Genomic DNA, 17,847 nt, shown 5'->3' with positions numbered 1-17,847 from the left:
CAGGTCCTGGCCCAGCTCTTTGGACAACTTGCTCCCCTGTCTAGACCCAGACACCCCAACTGCTCTCGCTGGCCGTGGCTTGGGTCGGTGTCTCCTCACATCTGGTGCTATGCCCCTTGTGGATCCCACGATGATTTACGGGGCACACCAGAGAACATTTTAAAATTTAGTGGCTATTTTGGGACTACCCTGGTGGCACAGTGGTTAAGAATCCACCTGTCAATGCAGGGGACACGGGTTCAGTCCCTGGTCGGGGAAGATCCCACATGCCGCGGAGCAACTAAGGCTGTGCGCCACAACTACTGAGCCTGTGCTCTAGGGTCCAAGAGCCACAACTCCTGAGCCCGTGTGCCACAACTACTGAAGCCCACGCGCCTAGAGCCCGTGCTCTGCAAGAGAAGCCACTGTCATGAGAAGCCTGTGCACGGCAATGAAGAGTCCCCCCCGCTCATCGCAACTAGAGAAAGCCCGCGTGCAGCAACAAAGACCCAACGCAGCCATAAATAAATTAACAAATAAATAAATGAAATTTAGTGGCTATTTTAATGTGTATTTAAAAATGTAAAACCAGCATAATTGAGTTGGTATATGATTGGCTGAAAGAAAAAACTGGAGTAAATAACTGTCCAAGTGGTGTGCAGAAATGGCAGAATTTGTGAAATTGGTTCAGAAAAAACTGAAGTCTAGAAAACACGATGGGTGTGGGGGGGTGTCCCTTGGTGGGTGCTTTGGCACATACCTGAGAGCCTGCTGAGGAAGACAGAGAAGCAGAGGAGGAGGGGGAGGGGGAGGGGGAGAGCAGAGCTGCTTGCAGAGCAGCTGCCGGCTGGGGATGGGGCGAGAGCCCCTGGGGAGGGGCCTGGGGGTGGGCAGCAAAGCTGGAAAGGAGCTGCCAGATCTCAGCATCCATCCGCCTCTGGGCCTCATCCACCTGGGGGACCGAGAGAGGGAGGACAGAGGAAAGGAGCAGAAGGACAGAAAGGACACCATGAGGCTCTGCCTGCCCCCAGGTCGTGCCAGGCCCAACCAGCTGCCCACGCCTGTGCTATCTGTTCACAAGTGCCGATGCCTGACGCTCTGGCCTTTGCACCTGCTGCCCTTTTGCTCCCCGTGAGACTGGTGGAGCTCCCTGGAATGGGCCCGGACTACGGGGAGAAGCTCATAGAGTGGGTGCCCCTGGTAAGAGAGGGGCAGACAGTTCCGCCCAAGCTCAGGCTAGAGGGGCTGGAGGCAGCCCCAGGGGCATGTATGGTGCTGAGACGGCTCCTTGGGCCTCACATTCCGTGCATGCCCATGGTACCAGCCCAAGCCACTCACAGCTCTGTAATGCTTCCCAAGGGCAACACTGGAGTGGTCCGGGCATCAGGTTGGGGCCTGGCCTGGCCTGGGGGAAAATAACCCAGGAAGGCCAGGGCCTCAGCCCCAAGCTCCTACTTGGACTGTGCTCTCTGGTTGCTTCCCTGGGGCCCTTAGACACAGGCTGTCCCCAGCCAGGCCTTGGCTGTCCCCTGTGACAGCCACTGTGTCCGGCCCTTGCCCTGTGGGGGCCCCAGGATCCTCCCAGCAGCCACAGCTGCCTGCACCTGCTCCTCTGAGAGGGACGTGCAGTTCTGATAGGTAGAGGGCACAGGCCAGCTCAGACCCTCCCAGAGCCCCAGAGCTGGAGCCCTGGGTGTCCTCTCCCCGTGGATATGGTGGCCAGAAAGGCCCACGCGGACTGGGGAGAAAGACGCATGCTCCCCTCTCCAGGCTGGCACACAGGGTTAACTCCAGGCCGTGGAGGGCCATACACACACAGATGGTTAATGGAGGCTGCTTGGGAGACAGCGCAGGGGTAACCTGGTGGGCCAGGTATAGTCATGTGGTTTAGCATCAAGTTAGCTTCCTGGCTAACTCAGCCACCACTCTGGCCACAGACAGTTGGCACCAGGACCAGACCACACAGCAGATGAGGCACACACCCCTCCTGGTTCTAACTCCTGCTATCACAGGGCTTGGGCACAGCAGTGCCCTGACCGTGCACCATCGGTCACGACCTGGGTCCACGTGGACCCATATTGCCCAGGGCGCTGGGCATCTCCCCACGCAGGGCTGTGGGCATCCAAGAACACACCATGCCCACGTCACATCAGTTTCACACCACTCAGATTGCGGGCCTACCTGGTGAGCCTGTCGCGTCCGCGCAAAATATGCCTCCCTCTGTGGGGCACAGGGAAATGCCAGGAGAGGGAGTCAGAGAGACAGAGAGAAAGGTCTGGAGCTGCAGGGCAGTAGGGAGGAAGACACGGAGGCCAGGAGAGGAGGAGAAAAGGCAGCCAGCCCTGGGAGGAGGCTGGGATACGTGGGTCTGTCCAAGGAACAGGGACAGGGCAGCCTTGAACACCCCCTCCTAAGTGTCCCTGACCCTCCTGGGGCCCTGGGCGTGGGGACACATCTGCTTGAACGCCGGCCTCAGCCAGCAGGGGATGCCTGTTCCAAGACCCACTTTCGCTGGGTGCCCCCAGGTGGCTCTGACCACTCACAGAACCCATTTGGGCGGCCGTCCTGGAGTCCAGCCCAAGACCCTGCGTCCCACCGTGCCACTAACACCATCGCCCCATCACCTCTGCGCTAGACCATGACACTGGAGGAGCAAAGACTCTGACTAGTGTAGTATTTAAGGGTGGCCTCTGACCTGGTTGGAATCCCAGCATTGCCACCTTCAGGCTGTGGGAGCCCAGGCAAGTCACCTAACCTCTCTCACCTCAGTCTTCTCACTTACGCAACAAGGCAGTAGTTGTACTTAGCTCATACAGTTGTGATTTATGACATGTAAAAGTGCTTGCAACAGTGCCCAGCACAGAGTAAGAGATCAGTAAATATGACCTCTAATAAGAATTACCCAACACCAAGCACAGGGTTGACAGCACAGAGGGAATTCCATGTGTGAGCAAATGAATGAAACTGAAACTGTGTCTCACTTGTCCTTGTGTTTCCAGGGCCTCGCTCAGGACCTGTTTGTTGACTGACTGCGCGAAAGCTAATAATCATTAACAGGCGAGCACTTATTATGCGCCAGGCATGAGCTCTAATCCTCCGAACTGCTTCGGAGCTGAGGTTTATCAAAAGGCAGCCAGCTGGGAAGCGGCAGGGCTGGGTTTAGACCGAGGCCTATATGACCCCAAAGGCTGCACGCTTAACCATGACATGGCTGATGCCTCCCTGCCAGCCCAAACTGCTCTGAGGTCAACTCGTGTCTGAGTCCCTGCTGGCCCCAGGGCTTGGCAGGGGCCTGGCTCAGAGCTGGCGATCAGGCAGGGTCTGCCAGGCCCTGCTGCATGTCACACCTTGTCTCCCTGGTATGTCTCCGGCAGCTGCCAGTAGAAGGACTCGTGGCCAAGGTTAGCGAAGTTGCCAAAAGTAAGCTGGGCACCCTCGGGCACCGGTTCCACGGTGAAGCCTCCTGTCAGGTGGCTGTTCCGCTGTGGGTTCACCAGGGTGAAGCCTTGGAAGTCCCCAGGGGCAAAGTGGGTGGAGATCTAGCAGCAGAAGGACAAGGGTCAGCCTGGGCACTGGGGCAGGCACCTTGGTCAGGGAGGGGCGGGGATGGGCATTAGAGTGGGGAACGGGGGGATGGTGAGACCAGGGCTAGGACAGAAATAATGGGGAAATGGAGAGGACATTTGGGGGAAGGAGGGTGTTGGGGTCAGTGATGACATAAGCAATAATGGGGTCATGGGGAGGGCATTAGGGGCGGGGGCGAGGGTTGCTGGGATCTGTGCTTACACGGGCAGTGACGGAGGCATGGGGATGTCACTGGGCTAGGCTTCTCACCTGCCCTGCCCTAGTGATGAGCCAGGAGAGGCCGGCAGCAGGCCCCGGTGCCGGGGCAGTGTAGGGGCTCTTACCAGGTGGCGTGTGTAGGAAGAGCTGGTGCACTGCTGGGTGACGCCCATGCAGAAGCAGGGCAGGCAGCCAACAGGGTTGCTGGCGCTCAGGTGAAAGTGGTGGGGCCGGCAATAGCTGCAGGTGAGTCCTTCCACCTGGGCCTGGAGGATGGGTAGAAAGGTGGGAGCGGGGAGCTTGGATGGCTCTCTTGCACCTTCAGCAGCCTTTGAGGCCAGGCTTCCCAGCCACTTCCAGCAGTTCTGGGGAGCCCCTGCTGCCCCCATGCCTAGGCCCCAGCTCCCATCAGATGCTGCCTGACTTCCCACGAGGCCCCGAGCAGTAGGGCAGAGATGCGTCCTGCGAGGAAGGGTGGCGGGGGCGTAGGGACAGCCCTGAGGGTATGGTGACAGGGAAGGCCTGGCAACCGCTGTGGCTGCGGTTCAGGGCCTCGTGGAGGGCAGGGGTTTGTACTAACCTTGCACTGGCATTGTCCAGCAGAGTCACACTGGTCGCTGACGCTGCCCTGGGGGTCACAGCCACAGCCAGTCGGCTCTGGCAACTGGCCATCTCCTGAGGTAGAGGGAAGGCACAGCTGGAACCCCAAACCTGCCACCGAGCATCCCCATTTTCACCACCCTCTGGGCATCTAACTCGCCACCTGAGAGAGGAAGTGTTTGCTTCTGAACACCTACCACGCCCAGGCATCATACACATTCACAGCAGCCCTCTGGGGTACGTGGGCCTTTTACTGCCCCCGCTTTACAGATAAAGAAGCAGAGGCTCAGAAAGGTAAGTCACTTGCCACAGGTTGAAGGAGAACAAAGGCTCTGTCCCAGCTCCACCCCTAGGGTAGCCCGATCCCAAAAGCCTCCCCAACCGGACTCACTTCGACAAGGCTGGCCCTGGCTGGGGTTGCCATAGTAACCTGGGGCACACCTGTGGTGAGAGAAAGCACTGGGTGAATGGAGGGAAGAACCAGAGAATCCGGGACTGTGCTGGGGGCCCCCGTATTGGACTCAATGACCTCAGAGTGCTGGAAGGAAACTGTTAGCCTAACTCACCCATTTCACAGATGGGGAAATAGGTGGGAGAAGAAGGGCAGGGACATGCCCAGCATGGTCAGTCCTCAAACCCAGGGCTTTCAGCAAGATTGAGGGGTTTTCTGGGAAGATTCTGGCCTGGTTGGGGCAGGGGAGCAGGGGGTGTTGGGAGTTGGGGGTAAACTGCAGGCCCAGATCTCTGAGGGCCTCGAATGCCAGGCTAAAGGTTTAGGCTTTTGGGTAAAGGAGGTGATTGTCTTCTGGGGGCCTTTGTGAGGCAGAGTGGGCGGATTCTGGTTCCTTCTGGTCAGGAGGGCTGGGCCTAGCCTGACTCCAGGGGCAGGCCCTCCTGCATGCTCCCCACCCTGCCCGCACCTGCCTCACCTCTCACAATGACGCCCGCTGTGGCCTGGGGAACACGCATCACAGGTGGGGTGGCCATCTGTGTCCAGAAAGCAAGTGTGGGTGGCTCTGTGGGTGTGGGGGGCAAATTTCCAGTTAGAAGGTCAGCAGCTCTTCTTTTAGGACCAGGGCAGGAGGGAGAGGAGGAGCGGGCATGTGAGTTAACGTGTCCTGAGTGCCAGCTACATGCCAGGCTCCGTGCTAAGAGTTCCATGGCATCATCTCATGCTCACACCAGGGGCCAAGGTGGAGGTACGTCATTATCGCCATTTCACAGATGAAGAAATTGAGGCCCAGAGAGAGAAGTGTATCTTATACAAAGTGACACCTTGAGGAAGTGGTGAGGCCACGATTTAACCACTGCCTCTCAGAAGGGTCTGGGAAGAAGGGAATCTGGGACAGGGCAATGGACGTTTCAGGAAAGGGCAGGTACAGGCAGGGACTGGACGCACTGGCCAGCAGCGGGGGCTCCATGACAGGGGCATGGCTGGCAGTCTTGTGGTGTCCCATGCTGGGCATCCCCGTAATATCCGGGCTGGCACTGCTCACACCGGGGGCCTTCTGTGTGGTGCTGGCAGCCCTGCGGTGGGGGGGGGGGGGGTAGAACGTGGGTTGAGGCTGAGCCCCTGGAGGCCACAGATCCCTGGGGTAGGAAAGAAGGAGGGTGGGACTCACCTGGCAGGAACCTGTTTCGGGCTCACAGACCTCTGTGTGGCCATGGCAGCTGCAACGTTCACAGGTGCCCAGGTAGAGGCCGCTGGGCATGCGTGTATAGCCTGTGTCACAGTCCTGGGGGCAGGAAGATGATGGTGGAGGGACTTCCTCAGCAGGGGCCATTCTGGGAAGGGACCACTGGATGGCTGGGGTGGGCTTGGGGAGGTGGGAGAGCTAAAGGAGGAGGAGCCAGCAAGCACCGTGGAGGGAGCTGGCTGGACAGGTGGGTGGGGCCCAGGGCTCACCTGGCAGGATGGGCCACGGTACCCAGGTGGGCAGGTACACTGCTCCACTTCCAGTGCAGGGTCCTGGCCGGTGTCCTCAGGCACAGCCACATCCATGCTGATGCCAGAGACCCTGGGTGTGGCAAGACCCACTGTGAATGAGCGCGTGCTGGGCCTGGCACCCCTGGAGCCCTACACACCATCACCTCGTTAATCCTCCCAGCAGCCCTGCTGTGATGCTCCTGGGGCCCCGTCCAGCTCCCTGACTGGGCGTCCATGCCCCAGCAGCTGCAAGGGCTGTGGTGAAAGGCTTATACCTGTAACTTCCTCCAGGGAATGAGCATTCCTTGCCAGGAGAGGTCACACTGTCCCACTCCCTTGGGGTGACCAATGACAGACTGACCCAGGGTCCAAAGTTCCTCTGCCTCAAGGCAGGATGACTCTGCAGGGCTCCATGGGGATGAGACCGAGGCTGGTCTTCACCTGACACCGCTTCCTTGCCTGGCCACTTCTCCCTCCTGTGTCCCTCCCTCCCAGGTTCTCCTTGTCAATCACGGGCACCCAAATCCCCATCTCAGCCTTTGCTTCTTGGGGACCCGATCTAAGACAAGCCTTCTGAGGGAGGTACTGTTATCATCTCCATTTTACAGATGGGGAAGATGAGGCACAAGAAGCCCACAGAGCCAGAAAGCAGCAGAGCTGGCAGTCTGGGTGCACCACGTCGCACCGCTTAGCCTGGCGCCACCCCCAAGTCCCCTCCGGTCCTCCCGCCCCGGGCCCCAGACACCTGCTCTCCGCTGGCCGCTGGGTGTAGGATGCCTGGATCAGGAGGGTGTCGATGCCCGCCAGTGCCATCAGCAGGTGCTCCCGCGTGGCCGGCTGCCCGTCAGGCCGCTGCCATGCTTGCTGCCGAGGAAAGAGCTTATGGGCTGCAACCCCTGACAGCCTGACACCTGAGTGAGAGGGGCAGGGGGCCTGCCCGCCCCCCCCCCCCGGGGGTCTCCTGGGATGGCGTTGCTCACTTCTCGGAAGGGCACGGTGAAGGTGCTGGGCTGGCCGGGGCTAGGCTCCTGGGAAGTGTGGTGCTCCAAGATAATGTTATTGCCCTGCAGGACCACCAGCGGCTGCCTGTGCAGCGCCGCGGAGCCAGGCTGGGGCCGCTGGGTCACTGTAAAGCGCAGCTCTCCGCCATAGGAGGTCACCTGGGACACAAGGCAGACAGGTGCTCAGCTGGGGCCCCCACCGTCGGGCCCTGCCACTGCTCCGGCCACCTGCTCCGCCTCTTCTCCAAAGGTACCATGCTGCCTGGAATTCCCTTTCTCTTCCCACCCCCCACCTACCTTGTCCCCCAGGAAGCGTGAAGGGAGGCTCCAGAAGTAGGGCCCAGATGGGAGGCTGTGGAAGGAGGAGAAGACCAGTTCCCCGGGCATGGGTGACGAGATGCCCTCGCTGGTGTTGTGGGTGCCCGCGGCGTTGGTCAGGCTGAACGGAGTGGGCTCCTCAGAGGCCCCCAGCACCTGGGGGGGGGGAGAAGAGGCCGGGATGGGGCCGTGGCCTGTGACTGGCCCTTGGTCCACCCAGCCCTGGGCTTGGCGGTCCCGCCAGTCTGCCAAACCACCCGCCTCGTGTAGGTACCTGTGCGCGGCTCCAGGAGGAGCTGGTGCACTGGCGACTGACGCCCATGCAGAAGCACTTGAGGCAGCCGTCAGGGTTGCGGGTGCTCAGGTGGAAAGAGCCAGCGACACACTCGTTGCACAGGCGCCCCACCACGTTGCTCTGCAGGCACAGAGCTGGGAGCTGCAGGGTGGCCCACAGGAGGGGCTGCCTGGAGCTTCCGGTCCAATCCACCCATATTCTAGATGGGAACCCAAGGCCAGAGGGAGCCGTGAAAAGAGCACACGTATGAGGGTGGCCACCATGTGAACAATAATTCCTCATTAACGGGAGCTTATACAACCAATCGTTTTTCTCTTTTCTCTTTGGTTGCTAGGGGGCTCACGAATAAATTTTCGACTTGAAATATAGCAACGTGGTCAGAATAATTACTGCTACTATGAATGGAGTGTTTCATGAACTGTGCTAGTTTCTATTCAACCAGCACCTCATTTAACTCCTCTAAGTCCCTTGAGAGGGATGTGACATCTCCATGCTTCACACGAGGAAACTGAGGCTCAGGAATGGGAAATGATTTACACAGGGTTCCTCAGCTTGCTAATCCACTCTGGGATGTAACATCAGGAATGCCTGATTCCAAAATCTGCCCAGTTCTTTTTTCTGCAGACACTTGATGCTCCCACCCTCAATGCAAACCATTTCCCTCCTCTGAGCCCCCATCTCCTCATCTGTGAATGGGTGATGCTACTAGCTACACCATTGTGTCAATGTGGAATGAAAGCACGGTTAAAGCAAAGGTACAGTACAGCTGTAACGGTCACACAAAGAATGACTAGCAAAGGACCTGAGACTTGAACCCAGGTCACCTGCCACCCCAAACCAGTGCTCCTTCCTGATGCCGGGTCACCTCTCGTGAAGGGGAAGACGAGCCCACCAGGCCCATCCGCCTGCAGCTAGGTGACCACCCACTGGCCAAGGAGCGACGGAGAGCATGGAGCCTCCTTCCTCCCTCGCCCAGCTGTGTGCTGGGACCCAAGGCCCCTGGGGTGGGGGAGGGCAGGGCACGCGTACCTTACAGAGGCAGGCCTCCCCAGAGGTCCCCGTGCTGCCTCGCTCATCACAGCGCACGATCTGCTGGTCTGGAGACACAAAGTAGGTATGGGCGGGCAAGATGGGAGTGGGATGGACATAATCTGGACAGAGTGGGGCGGCTCTCCAAGGATCATGGGGTTCGTGCTGGACTCGGGGACTGGGGCCTGGTGGGCAGCCCGGGGAGGTGCCAGGGGATGGTGGCTGCGGTACTCACTGGTGGGCCTGCACTTCCCGCCGGGCTGGATGGGGTTGCCCTCATATCCGGGGGCACAGCTGGGGGAGAGAGAGGGTTGTCAACGGCACTCCCATGCCCCCACCCACGATGGCCTGCTTCTCCCGCCCCCACCGGCTCTCCCTCACCTCTCACAGCGGCGGCCCGTGTAGCCTGGGGCACACGCATCACACGTGGCTTGGCCATCCGTGTCCAGGAAGCAGGTATCTGAGAACCTGTGGGTACCAAGCAGACAGGACATGGGGCAGGGCTGCGATGATGGGCCAGGCGAGGGCTTACAGTCCCACTCTGGGAATGACTGCTGTCCACAGGGACACAGCAGGCTATGAAGCCCACCTGCTCTTGGTCTGCAGCCTCATAGCAACACTAGGAAGACAGATGGGCCCATTGTATGGAAAAGGAAGCAGGCCTGGAGAGGTCAAGGGACCTAGTATAATTTAGCGACCAGGTGAAGATTTGCACCCAGGCAGGTCTCCCATCTCCCTGCCCAGAGGATGCCCCTAGCCTGCAGCACTCCCCACTCCCTCAGCCCTATGTGCCCCATCTCGAGCTGGGTCTGACCTGCGGGAGGCGTCGATGTATGGGCAAGGGCAGGGCCGGCAGGCAGTGGCTGTGGCCTTGGTGGCGTCACCAAAGAAGCCGGCCTTGCATTTGTCGCACTGTGGCCCCTCTGTGCTGTGCTGGCAGTTCTGGGAGGAAGGGGAGGCGGTGGTTCAGGTTCTACAGAGCAGCCCTCTGACCCCAGCGTGAGGCCACGTTGGACCAGATGGGCTCCTTGAGGGGGGCCTTTGAGGCTAGCTGGATCAGCCCCTCCCATCATGCTGGAACTACCCCACAGCTTTGCAGACAGGGGAGCACCCGGCTCCATCCTGACGGGGAGCTCACCACCTCACGTGGCAGCCTGTCCCACAGAAGGTTCCAAACGCCTGCTTTGTATTGACCTAAACCCACATTCTTCTTCCAGTCTGCACCCACTGGCTAGTTTTGCCTTCTGTAGGCCGTTCCTTCTACCCCTGACAGCTCTTCAGGGATTTGGAGATAACAGTTTTTCCCTGCTTGAGGCTTCTTTCTGTCAGCTCTACAATCCCAGCTCCCTCCACCATTCCTAAGACATAATGTATGATTTATAGGCTCCTTCCTCTTAGGAATGCCCTGCTGAGGGCCATGCTTTACACAGTACTCTCCAGGATCGGTCTGACCAAGGTGGAAGAGAGTAGCTCTTTCACCTCTCCTATCTGGACACAATATCTCTGTTATCGCATCCACAGGTCATGATGGCTTGGGTGGCAGCCATGGCAGTCACTCTGGAGGCTTGTGCTAAGCTCTGGGTACAAGGAAGCCTCAGCCTGAACCTCCCACTGAACCCTTGCCCCTAGCCAGGATCCAAGTGCCAGCTGGCATGACTCACCAGGCAGTGGCCATACACAGGGTCACAGGAGCTGGCATGGCCATTGCAGTTGCAGCCCGAGCAGGTGCCCAGGTAGGGCCCACCAGGCACCCGGGTGAAGTGGGCATCACAGCTCTCACAGGACAAGCCGGAATAGCCAATGGGGCATCTGTGGGGACAGGACCAAGACAGTGGCTGCAAGAACCATGAGGCCTTGCTGTTTCTCCCCTATCTTTGCCAGGGTCCCTGTGGTCCCCGGCCCTGCCGGGTCAGGCACCTGCACTCCTCTACGCTGTGGGCGCGGCCATGGCTGGTAGCGTGGGTGACAGTTGTATCCATGGAGATGTCACTCAGCCCCACGCTGGCCATCTTGGCGTTGTACACTGTCTGGATGAGCACAGCTTCCAGGCTCTGCAGCACCTGCAACATCTCCGCTCGCTGCACTGGCCGGCCAGACTCATGGACCCAGTGCTCCTGGGTGTGGACAAAGGTGGGAGGGGTCATGCATCAGCACCTGCCCAGCCTGTACCCCCTTCACCGCCAGCCCTGAGGGATCAGGCCCCACACACCTCAGAGAAGTGGACTTGGCGCAGGTTCACAGAACCGGGCTGGGTGGGTGTGTGGCCTCGGGACAGCAGGCGATGTCCGGCGCCCACCAGGACCACGTCTGGCCGCTGCACTGGCTCCAGCATGCCACGTGCCAGCTCATAGCGCACCTTGTAGCGCAGGGAGCCACCGTAGGAGTCCACCTGGCCGAGATAGGGCAGATCAGGGCTGGGCCAGTCATGGGCACGCTTGATTCCCACTGTGTGTCCACTCGTTCCCCTCCTCCCTCACTCTGCATAGCCGGTACTGCGTGTCCAGCACGGAGCTGGGCACAGGGAAGCAGAGATGGGTGCGACTTGGGTTCTGCCTTGGGGATGCTCAGTCCAATTTGGGGGAGGAGTCTGATAATACTGTGTAAAAGGTGCCCAGGGAGGCCGGAGGAGGGCAGTGGGCCCAGCTCAGACGTGGCGAGTGATCCGAGAGGGCTTTCCAACAGCTGAGTCAGCATTCCTTCCAACCTGACAACGGCAGGCCTGACCCTGCCCTGAATGAATGAGCCGCTGCCCACGGGGGGCTGCGCTGGGGCAAGACAACATGTCTCCCAGAGCAAAGACTGCCCTGCTGCCCCCCAGCTTCAGAGGGAGCGGAGCCCAGGCAGGTTCTGGGCATGTGCAGCAGGGCTCGGCCACCTCCCCATCCAGGGCAGCAGCCCAGCCTGTCACCTTGTTGCCCAGGAACTGCTCAGGCAGAGCCCAGAAAGAGTCATGGACCAGGAAGCGTCGGGACAAGTCAACCAGCTGGAACTCCTGCAGAGCGGTGTCGATCTGCAGCTGGGTGGAGGAGAGGGGCGGCATGCCAGGCTGCGTGGGCGTCGTCACATTCACGCCTGGGTGGCAAAGGGGAGGGGTGAGGGCCATGCATGTTCTGGCCTGAGATAGCCCCCTTGAGGGGCTGTAACCCAGAGAGATGGGAAAGTTTTGGGAGAAGTGTGATTTAGAGAGAACGTTAGTCTCTCTCCCAAAGTCAAATAAAAGCAAAGTTTGTTTTTTCCTCCTGAAGTTCTGAAGCGTCTCCCAAAGCATGCTCTGGGCAAAGCCAATGCTTCAGAATGATGGCTGGGAACCATCTGGGAACCCCAGGGTCAAGGAAAGATCAAGGGGATTTTTTGCAGCAGGACTTTTCAGAGCCTTTGCTTGCCAACAGATCCATGGACTGTCAGGGTTGGAACAGCCCTCAGGAGGCAGTACAGAGCTACACAGGGCTGAAGAATGGGCACCCAAGTCCTGGTTCCACCACCCTCCAGATGTGTGATCTGAGCAAAGGCCTCAGTTTCTCTGTCTGTAAAATGGGGGTAAGAGTGGCTTGCTTCACAGGGTTATTAGGAAGCTAAAATGAACAAACTGATATAAAATGCTTAAAACAGAATGCGGCACAAAGGAGGTGCTCAAAAACCGGTTAGCTGTTACTGTTGCTGTTATTATGACGGGTCATCTAGTCCAGCCCTCTCCTACACACACACACACACACACACACACACACACACACACACACAGACACACACAGACACACACACACACACACACACACACACACACACGGGGATTCTCTCTACAGCGCCTCCCAGATCTCGAGGGAAGCACCAACCATCCAAGAGATGGCACTTCTGTGATAATGGCAACGTTCCTGAACCCAGGTCCGTTTGACGCCTGGGCCCACGCCATTCTGTCTCTCAGAGCCAGAGAGAACTGAGTCCAACTCCCTGCCTTTACGTTTGGGAAAACAGGCCCAAAGAAGCCAAGAGTCTCAAAGTCACACAGGCAGTAACTAGTGCATCTGGAGGTCAGCCCCGGGCTAGGAAGATGCCAAAGCCTTGGCTCTTAATGCTGTGGGGTCACTGGTGCCTCCGCATTCTGCAGGGTGAGGATGATGAGGACAGTGAGGATGACAGCAGGAATACTTACTGGGCACCTACCAGGGACCAAGCACTGTTCTCAGTGGCTTATGCATATTAATCCATTAAGTCCTTGTAACAACCTGGGTAGTTAATATTTTATCCCCATTTTGTAGATGAGAAAACTGAGACACAAGATAGTAACTTGGCTAAGGGCACACAGGCAGTAAGGGTCAGGGTCAGGATTTGAACACGGACTCCGGCTCCAGAGCCCATCCTCATCGTCACCTAACGCAGGCGAATATCAACTGTGGGTTTGGCTTTTCCTAAAAATGTTTGTTTTCCCCTGAAATGCTCTTCTTACAGGGCTCAGCATTTCTTCAGCAATGCCGTGTCCCTCCCTGAACTGGCCCCACGTGTCCAGGGCATGCTGCTCTCCCATGTCTGCACTCTGAGCCCGCTGGAGCCTGCCGCTTGCCTCCCATCCACCAACGCACCCTTGAAGTCACTGGGCCGGTCAAAGCGCAGCCGGATCTGGTCTCGGAAGCGGCTGCTGCTCTGGCACACGGTGGTGATGCCAAAGCAGAAGCAGGGCAGGCAGGAGGCGCTGTGCTCCAGGTAGAAGTGCCCGTCGGGGCAGGGTCCTGTGGGGTGGCAAGGGAGCAGGCTACGGCCGGTCCCAGGCAGGCAGCCCCGGCTCCAGCCCCACGCCCGGTGCCCACCTGCCCATGGGCCGTACCTCGCTGCGGGATAAGCTCCAGGACACCGTCAGGGATGCCGAACACCATGCCTCGGGTGTTCATGGCCTCACAGGTGTAGGCGCCCTGGTCTCCCTCCTTCACATCACGAATGGTCAGCGTGCCACGGCCTCCCTCACTCGTCATTGTCACCCTGGTGGGCCCCGAGACAGAGGTGGGGGTCAGGCCTGGACCACTGGCCGCACCTCCGCCACGTCCCCAGCTCCTGCCGGGGCCCAGAGCTGTACCTGGGATGAGAGGGGATGTGGCCCCAGTTGAGTCTCCAGTTGATGATGGGGGTGGGGACGCCGATGGCCACACAGGTGAGGGTCACTGTCTGGCCCCGGGAAGCCTGGACCGACTCTTGGGGAGGGGTCACCACCTGGGGAGGCACTGGGAGATGGGAGCAGAAGTGAGGGGTGGGAGGGGCAAAGGGAGGGGGAGCGGGGTGGGGGTGGGGCAATGGCTCAGAGGAGCCAGGCCGGAGAAGAGACGGTGGGGAGGGGCCCAGGGCCCAGAGCTCGCCGCCCAGCTCCCTGCTCACTGCAGCCAAACTCGTCGCTGCGGTCGGGACAGTCACTCTCGTCGTCACAGTGGAAGCTGGCCGGGATGCACGTGCTTGTGGAGACACAGCGGAACTGCGTGGGCCCGCATACGTCCTCGGGGTGCTTGGCGGCTGGGGACAGAGCCAGGTGGTGTGGGCAGTGGGCACTGCCCTCAGGGAGGACCCCCCATTACCTACCCATGCCCAACAGCCCACCCTGCCCACCTTCCCCAGGTGTCCCCAGGATCACGGTCTCATCTCGCCCACATGACAACACAGCTGCCCTGACCAGGCCCAGACCCAGACTCTGCTGCCACGACGCCGTCCGCAACGTCATGGTCACCGGTCAGCAATGAAGCACACTCTAACTGCGTTCCCCAAGGCAGTTCTACCTGGCACGCCACAGTCACTCAGCTCCTCCCACAGCCAGCCACCAGAGAAGCACAAGACCGCTGGTCAAAGGCACAGCCCCAGTGGCCAGGATGTCTGGACGCCGGGAACACCTGGGCAGTTCTGGCTACTGGAAGGGTTTTGTGAGGGCCTGCCGCAGCCTGGACCTCGCTGCTCTGTACCCCTCTAAGTAGCCTGACCTGAGGCCATCTAGGGACTGGCCAGAGGCCTGGAGCTGGCCTGGCCCCAGGGCTGGGCCCCAGCTAGACATCTCTAGTAGATGGTAACTGACATTCTATTTCTGGAAGATTGAGCGTGATACAGACACACAGGCAGGGACAGAAAGGGCAGAGTGGTGCAGGAGCAGAGGTCATCCGTCCACAGAGAAGGCACAGAGAGGAGACCGGGAGGCAGCCACCTACTCCCACTCCCTCGGGGGCTTCTGTCCCAACACCCCACGAGCCCCCGAAGTCATCTGGCTTTCATGCTCTCTGTTCTGCGCTCTGTCAACAAGGACTTGGTCTTCCTTAGACTGTTCCCCCGCAGAGGCCTCTGAGAAGGGCTTTTCAACTAAAACCCTCAATTACTTCTCTGTCCCAAAGGGCCATGTTGTCAGGCAAGCTCAGAGCCACAGAAGGGCATCATAAAACTCTGCCAGTCTGCAGCACGATGCTGCTTCTTTCCAGGGTTTGCTGCAAAGCAGGGAAGGTGAAGGGAGGCAAGGAGGAGAAGCCGGACCAGCAGACACTAGGAATGTCAACACGCACTCAAACACGTGACCCAGGATCACAGAGCAATGGTTAGAAGATTATCCTCAATCTTGGACTAATAAGCCCCAGGGTTCACCTATAGGACAGAAACCACAAGATGCTACCTGATATGGTCTCTGAGTCTCCAGTCTCACCCATTTGACTGTCATAATGTTTATAACATTGACTAGATGGATGGACGAGCAATGGATAGATGGCTGAACAGATGAAGAGGAGGAAGGAAAGATGTTGGCTATATGAATGGCTGGCTGCCTGGAGAGCTGGCAAGACGGATAATGCATGGATGGATGATAGATGGACGGATGAACACATGGGTGGCAGGAAGGATGTTGGACAAATGGACGGATGGATAGACGACAGATTGATGGATGATAGAACGGATGATGAAATGGACAGAAGGAAGGATGCTGGATACGTAGATAGGTAGACAGACTGATGAAGAACTTTGCAGATAAATAATGGATGGATGGATAGTTGGATGAGTGGGTGGGTGGATAAATGGATGCAAGAGAGGAAAGATGCTGGACAGACAGACAGACAGATAGTGGACAGTTGAATGGTCACATGGATGAAAAGCTGGGCAGATGGAGGAACAAATAACTCAGAACCAGCTCTAGATGAAAAAACTCTAGACCCGTAAGAGGAAGGCTTTGACTCACACATACATCAAGGACCCCACCCCTTCATCAAGGGACGCTCGTGTATCAAGCCTACTCGTCTGACCCCCACACAAGCATATATGACAAAGAGAAGATGAATGGTAACAAAATAAATAAAGAGACGTTAACCACGGGTAGTCTACCGCTTGCTACAAAGGCCAGCTCAGAGTCAAAGAGAGATAAACCTTAAAGTTTGTCCCCAGGGCCTCTACCACTCAGCCAGGGACAGCACACAGACCTGCCCTCGAAGGGTTGGGGCTCAGGGAGCTAGGCCAATGGGCCGGAGACGCCGGAAGGACACCGGGACACTCACGGCAGTCGGCTTCATCGGTGCGGTCCTCACAGTCAAAGTCGCCATCACAGCGCCACAGCTTGAGGGCACAGTGCCCGTTTCCACAGGGGAACTCGTTGGGTTCACAGGGTGGGGTGGGGCCTGGGGGGACCAGGCAAGGTTCAGTGGCCATTTCCCCACCCCCTGCATCCCCACCCACGCCCCTGCCCGGCCCTCACCGCAGTCCAGCTCGTCACTGCCGTCCCTGCAGTCCTCCTGCCCATCACACACGTAGTCTTTGGGGATGCAGTGCCCACTGCGGCATGTGGCCTCGTGGGGCCCACAAGGCACGGGCCTGCCTGGACTGGGGAACACAACCTGGGGAGCAGGGGTGGCTGGGAGCTGCCATGGGATGGTTGCCTCCGGCTGGGACGGTACAGGTGGTGCCTCCGCCAGAGGTGGTGGCTGCGAGCTGAGCTTGGGGACCGGCTCCTCTGTGGACAGAGCCCGCTTAGTGTTGGCATGAAGGGGTGGCTCCTCACTCCTCGCCCCCTGCCACTCCCCAGGCCCTGACCCTGTTATCACCCCTCCTGTGTCCCTGCCCACCTCCCACAGACCCCTTTGCCTGCAGCAAACCCTCGCAGCCCCGGACTGACTTGGAGGCCACCGTGTCCCCAGACCGCCCCTCACCACAATCGAGTTCATCAGACATGTCCCTGCAGTCAGGCCTCCGGTCACAGCGATACTCCAGGGCCACACACTCATTGTAGCGGTGGCAGGCAAACTCCGCCTCGGTGCAGACCCTTGGGAACTGGGGCACTGCGGGGGTGTGGGACAGTCAGAGAGGCAGGCAGGAGGTTGGCAGAAAATGTCACGGGTGGCACAGGCGCTGCAGAGCTGGGAGGGGGCTTTGGGGCTCCGTGTCAGGCCACGTGGTTTCTGGCAGACTCAGCGAGGGCACAGAGCACGTGGTGAACACATCCACAGCACATGTGGGATGTGGGCTATGTGGCAGTGGCCTCACCCATCCCTTACACAAACCCCACACACAGTTAACACACCACACCATGCAATGACCACAGCACACACGTGCGGGGCACAACCAGGCCTAGAGAGGATGCAGAGGAAGGGGAGGAGGGGCGGCCTGTGGGCTGCGCCCAGCCACCTTGCCCTCATCCTTCCTTCCCCTCCATCCATTAGCTTGTCTAGTTACCCGGCTCAGCCTGGGTCTGGCTTACACTCTCACCTGGTGTCACTGCGGCCACCACAGCGGCCAGGGGGGGCGGGGGTGTCTGTGCTGGAAAGGAAGGTGTGATCAGCAGCCGGCCCACCTGGGACCTGGGGGCTATGGGCTGCAGGGCTGAACCAAGCCCATCCTAGCATCCCTAGCCAGGAGGACTCATTGGAAAGTGGGGATAAGAGGACTGGAGCCTCGGCAATCTTCAGACCTGGGCCTGGGGATGCCCA

The 17,847-nt window shown here is 59.1% G+C and overlaps 1 protein-coding gene across 2 annotated transcripts in view; it reads right to left on the bottom strand.

Moving 5' to 3' along the window:
- HSPG2 (heparan sulfate proteoglycan 2) overlaps window positions 1–17,847 on the bottom strand; it is a 102,076-nt gene that overhangs the window by 39,925 nt on the left and 44,304 nt on the right. The window contains exons 7-34 of one of the 2 annotated variants that reach the window (XM_030875628.3): window positions 17,627–17,677; window positions 17,071–17,199; window positions 16,620–16,874; window positions 16,423–16,542; window positions 14,291–14,422; window positions 13,995–14,139; window positions 13,749–13,900; window positions 13,507–13,653; window positions 11,841–12,004; window positions 11,142–11,321; window positions 10,850–11,046; window positions 10,594–10,741; window positions 9,747–9,874; window positions 9,314–9,400; window positions 9,168–9,226; window positions 8,933–9,000; window positions 7,883–8,023; window positions 7,588–7,764; window positions 7,270–7,449; window positions 7,035–7,153; window positions 6,269–6,380; window positions 5,985–6,098; window positions 5,762–5,889; window positions 5,292–5,378; window positions 4,754–4,803; window positions 4,343–4,437; window positions 3,888–4,028; window positions 3,327–3,518 (exon numbers count right to left, since the gene is read on the bottom strand). In XM_030875628.3, the coding sequence (XP_030731488.1) occupies window positions 3,327–3,518; window positions 3,888–4,028; window positions 4,343–4,437; window positions 4,754–4,803; window positions 5,292–5,378; window positions 5,762–5,889; window positions 5,985–6,098; window positions 6,269–6,380; window positions 7,035–7,153; window positions 7,270–7,449; window positions 7,588–7,764; window positions 7,883–8,023; window positions 8,933–9,000; window positions 9,168–9,226; window positions 9,314–9,400; window positions 9,747–9,874; window positions 10,594–10,741; window positions 10,850–11,046; window positions 11,142–11,321; window positions 11,841–12,004; window positions 13,507–13,653; window positions 13,749–13,900; window positions 13,995–14,139; window positions 14,291–14,422; window positions 16,423–16,542; window positions 16,620–16,874; window positions 17,071–17,199; window positions 17,627–17,677 (3,698 nt within the window). The remainder of the gene's footprint in view (window positions 1–3,326; window positions 3,519–3,887; window positions 4,029–4,342; window positions 4,438–4,753; window positions 4,804–5,291; window positions 5,379–5,761; window positions 5,890–5,984; window positions 6,099–6,268; window positions 6,381–7,034; window positions 7,154–7,269; window positions 7,450–7,587; window positions 7,765–7,882; window positions 8,024–8,932; window positions 9,001–9,167; window positions 9,227–9,313; window positions 9,401–9,746; window positions 9,875–10,593; window positions 10,742–10,849; window positions 11,047–11,141; window positions 11,322–11,840; window positions 12,005–13,506; window positions 13,654–13,748; window positions 13,901–13,994; window positions 14,140–14,290; window positions 14,423–16,422; window positions 16,543–16,619; window positions 16,875–17,070; window positions 17,200–17,626; window positions 17,678–17,847) is intronic. The other variant, XM_030875631.3, reaches the window with a different exon arrangement.

Source organism: Globicephala melas, chromosome 1 (assembly GCF_963455315.2).
Source record: "Globicephala melas chromosome 1, mGloMel1.2, whole genome shotgun sequence".
Lineage (NCBI taxonomy): Eukaryota > Metazoa > Chordata > Mammalia > Artiodactyla > Delphinidae > Globicephala > Globicephala melas.
Note: the sequence above shows the minus strand (reverse complement) of the source record. Positions and strands in the feature narration are given on the sequence as shown.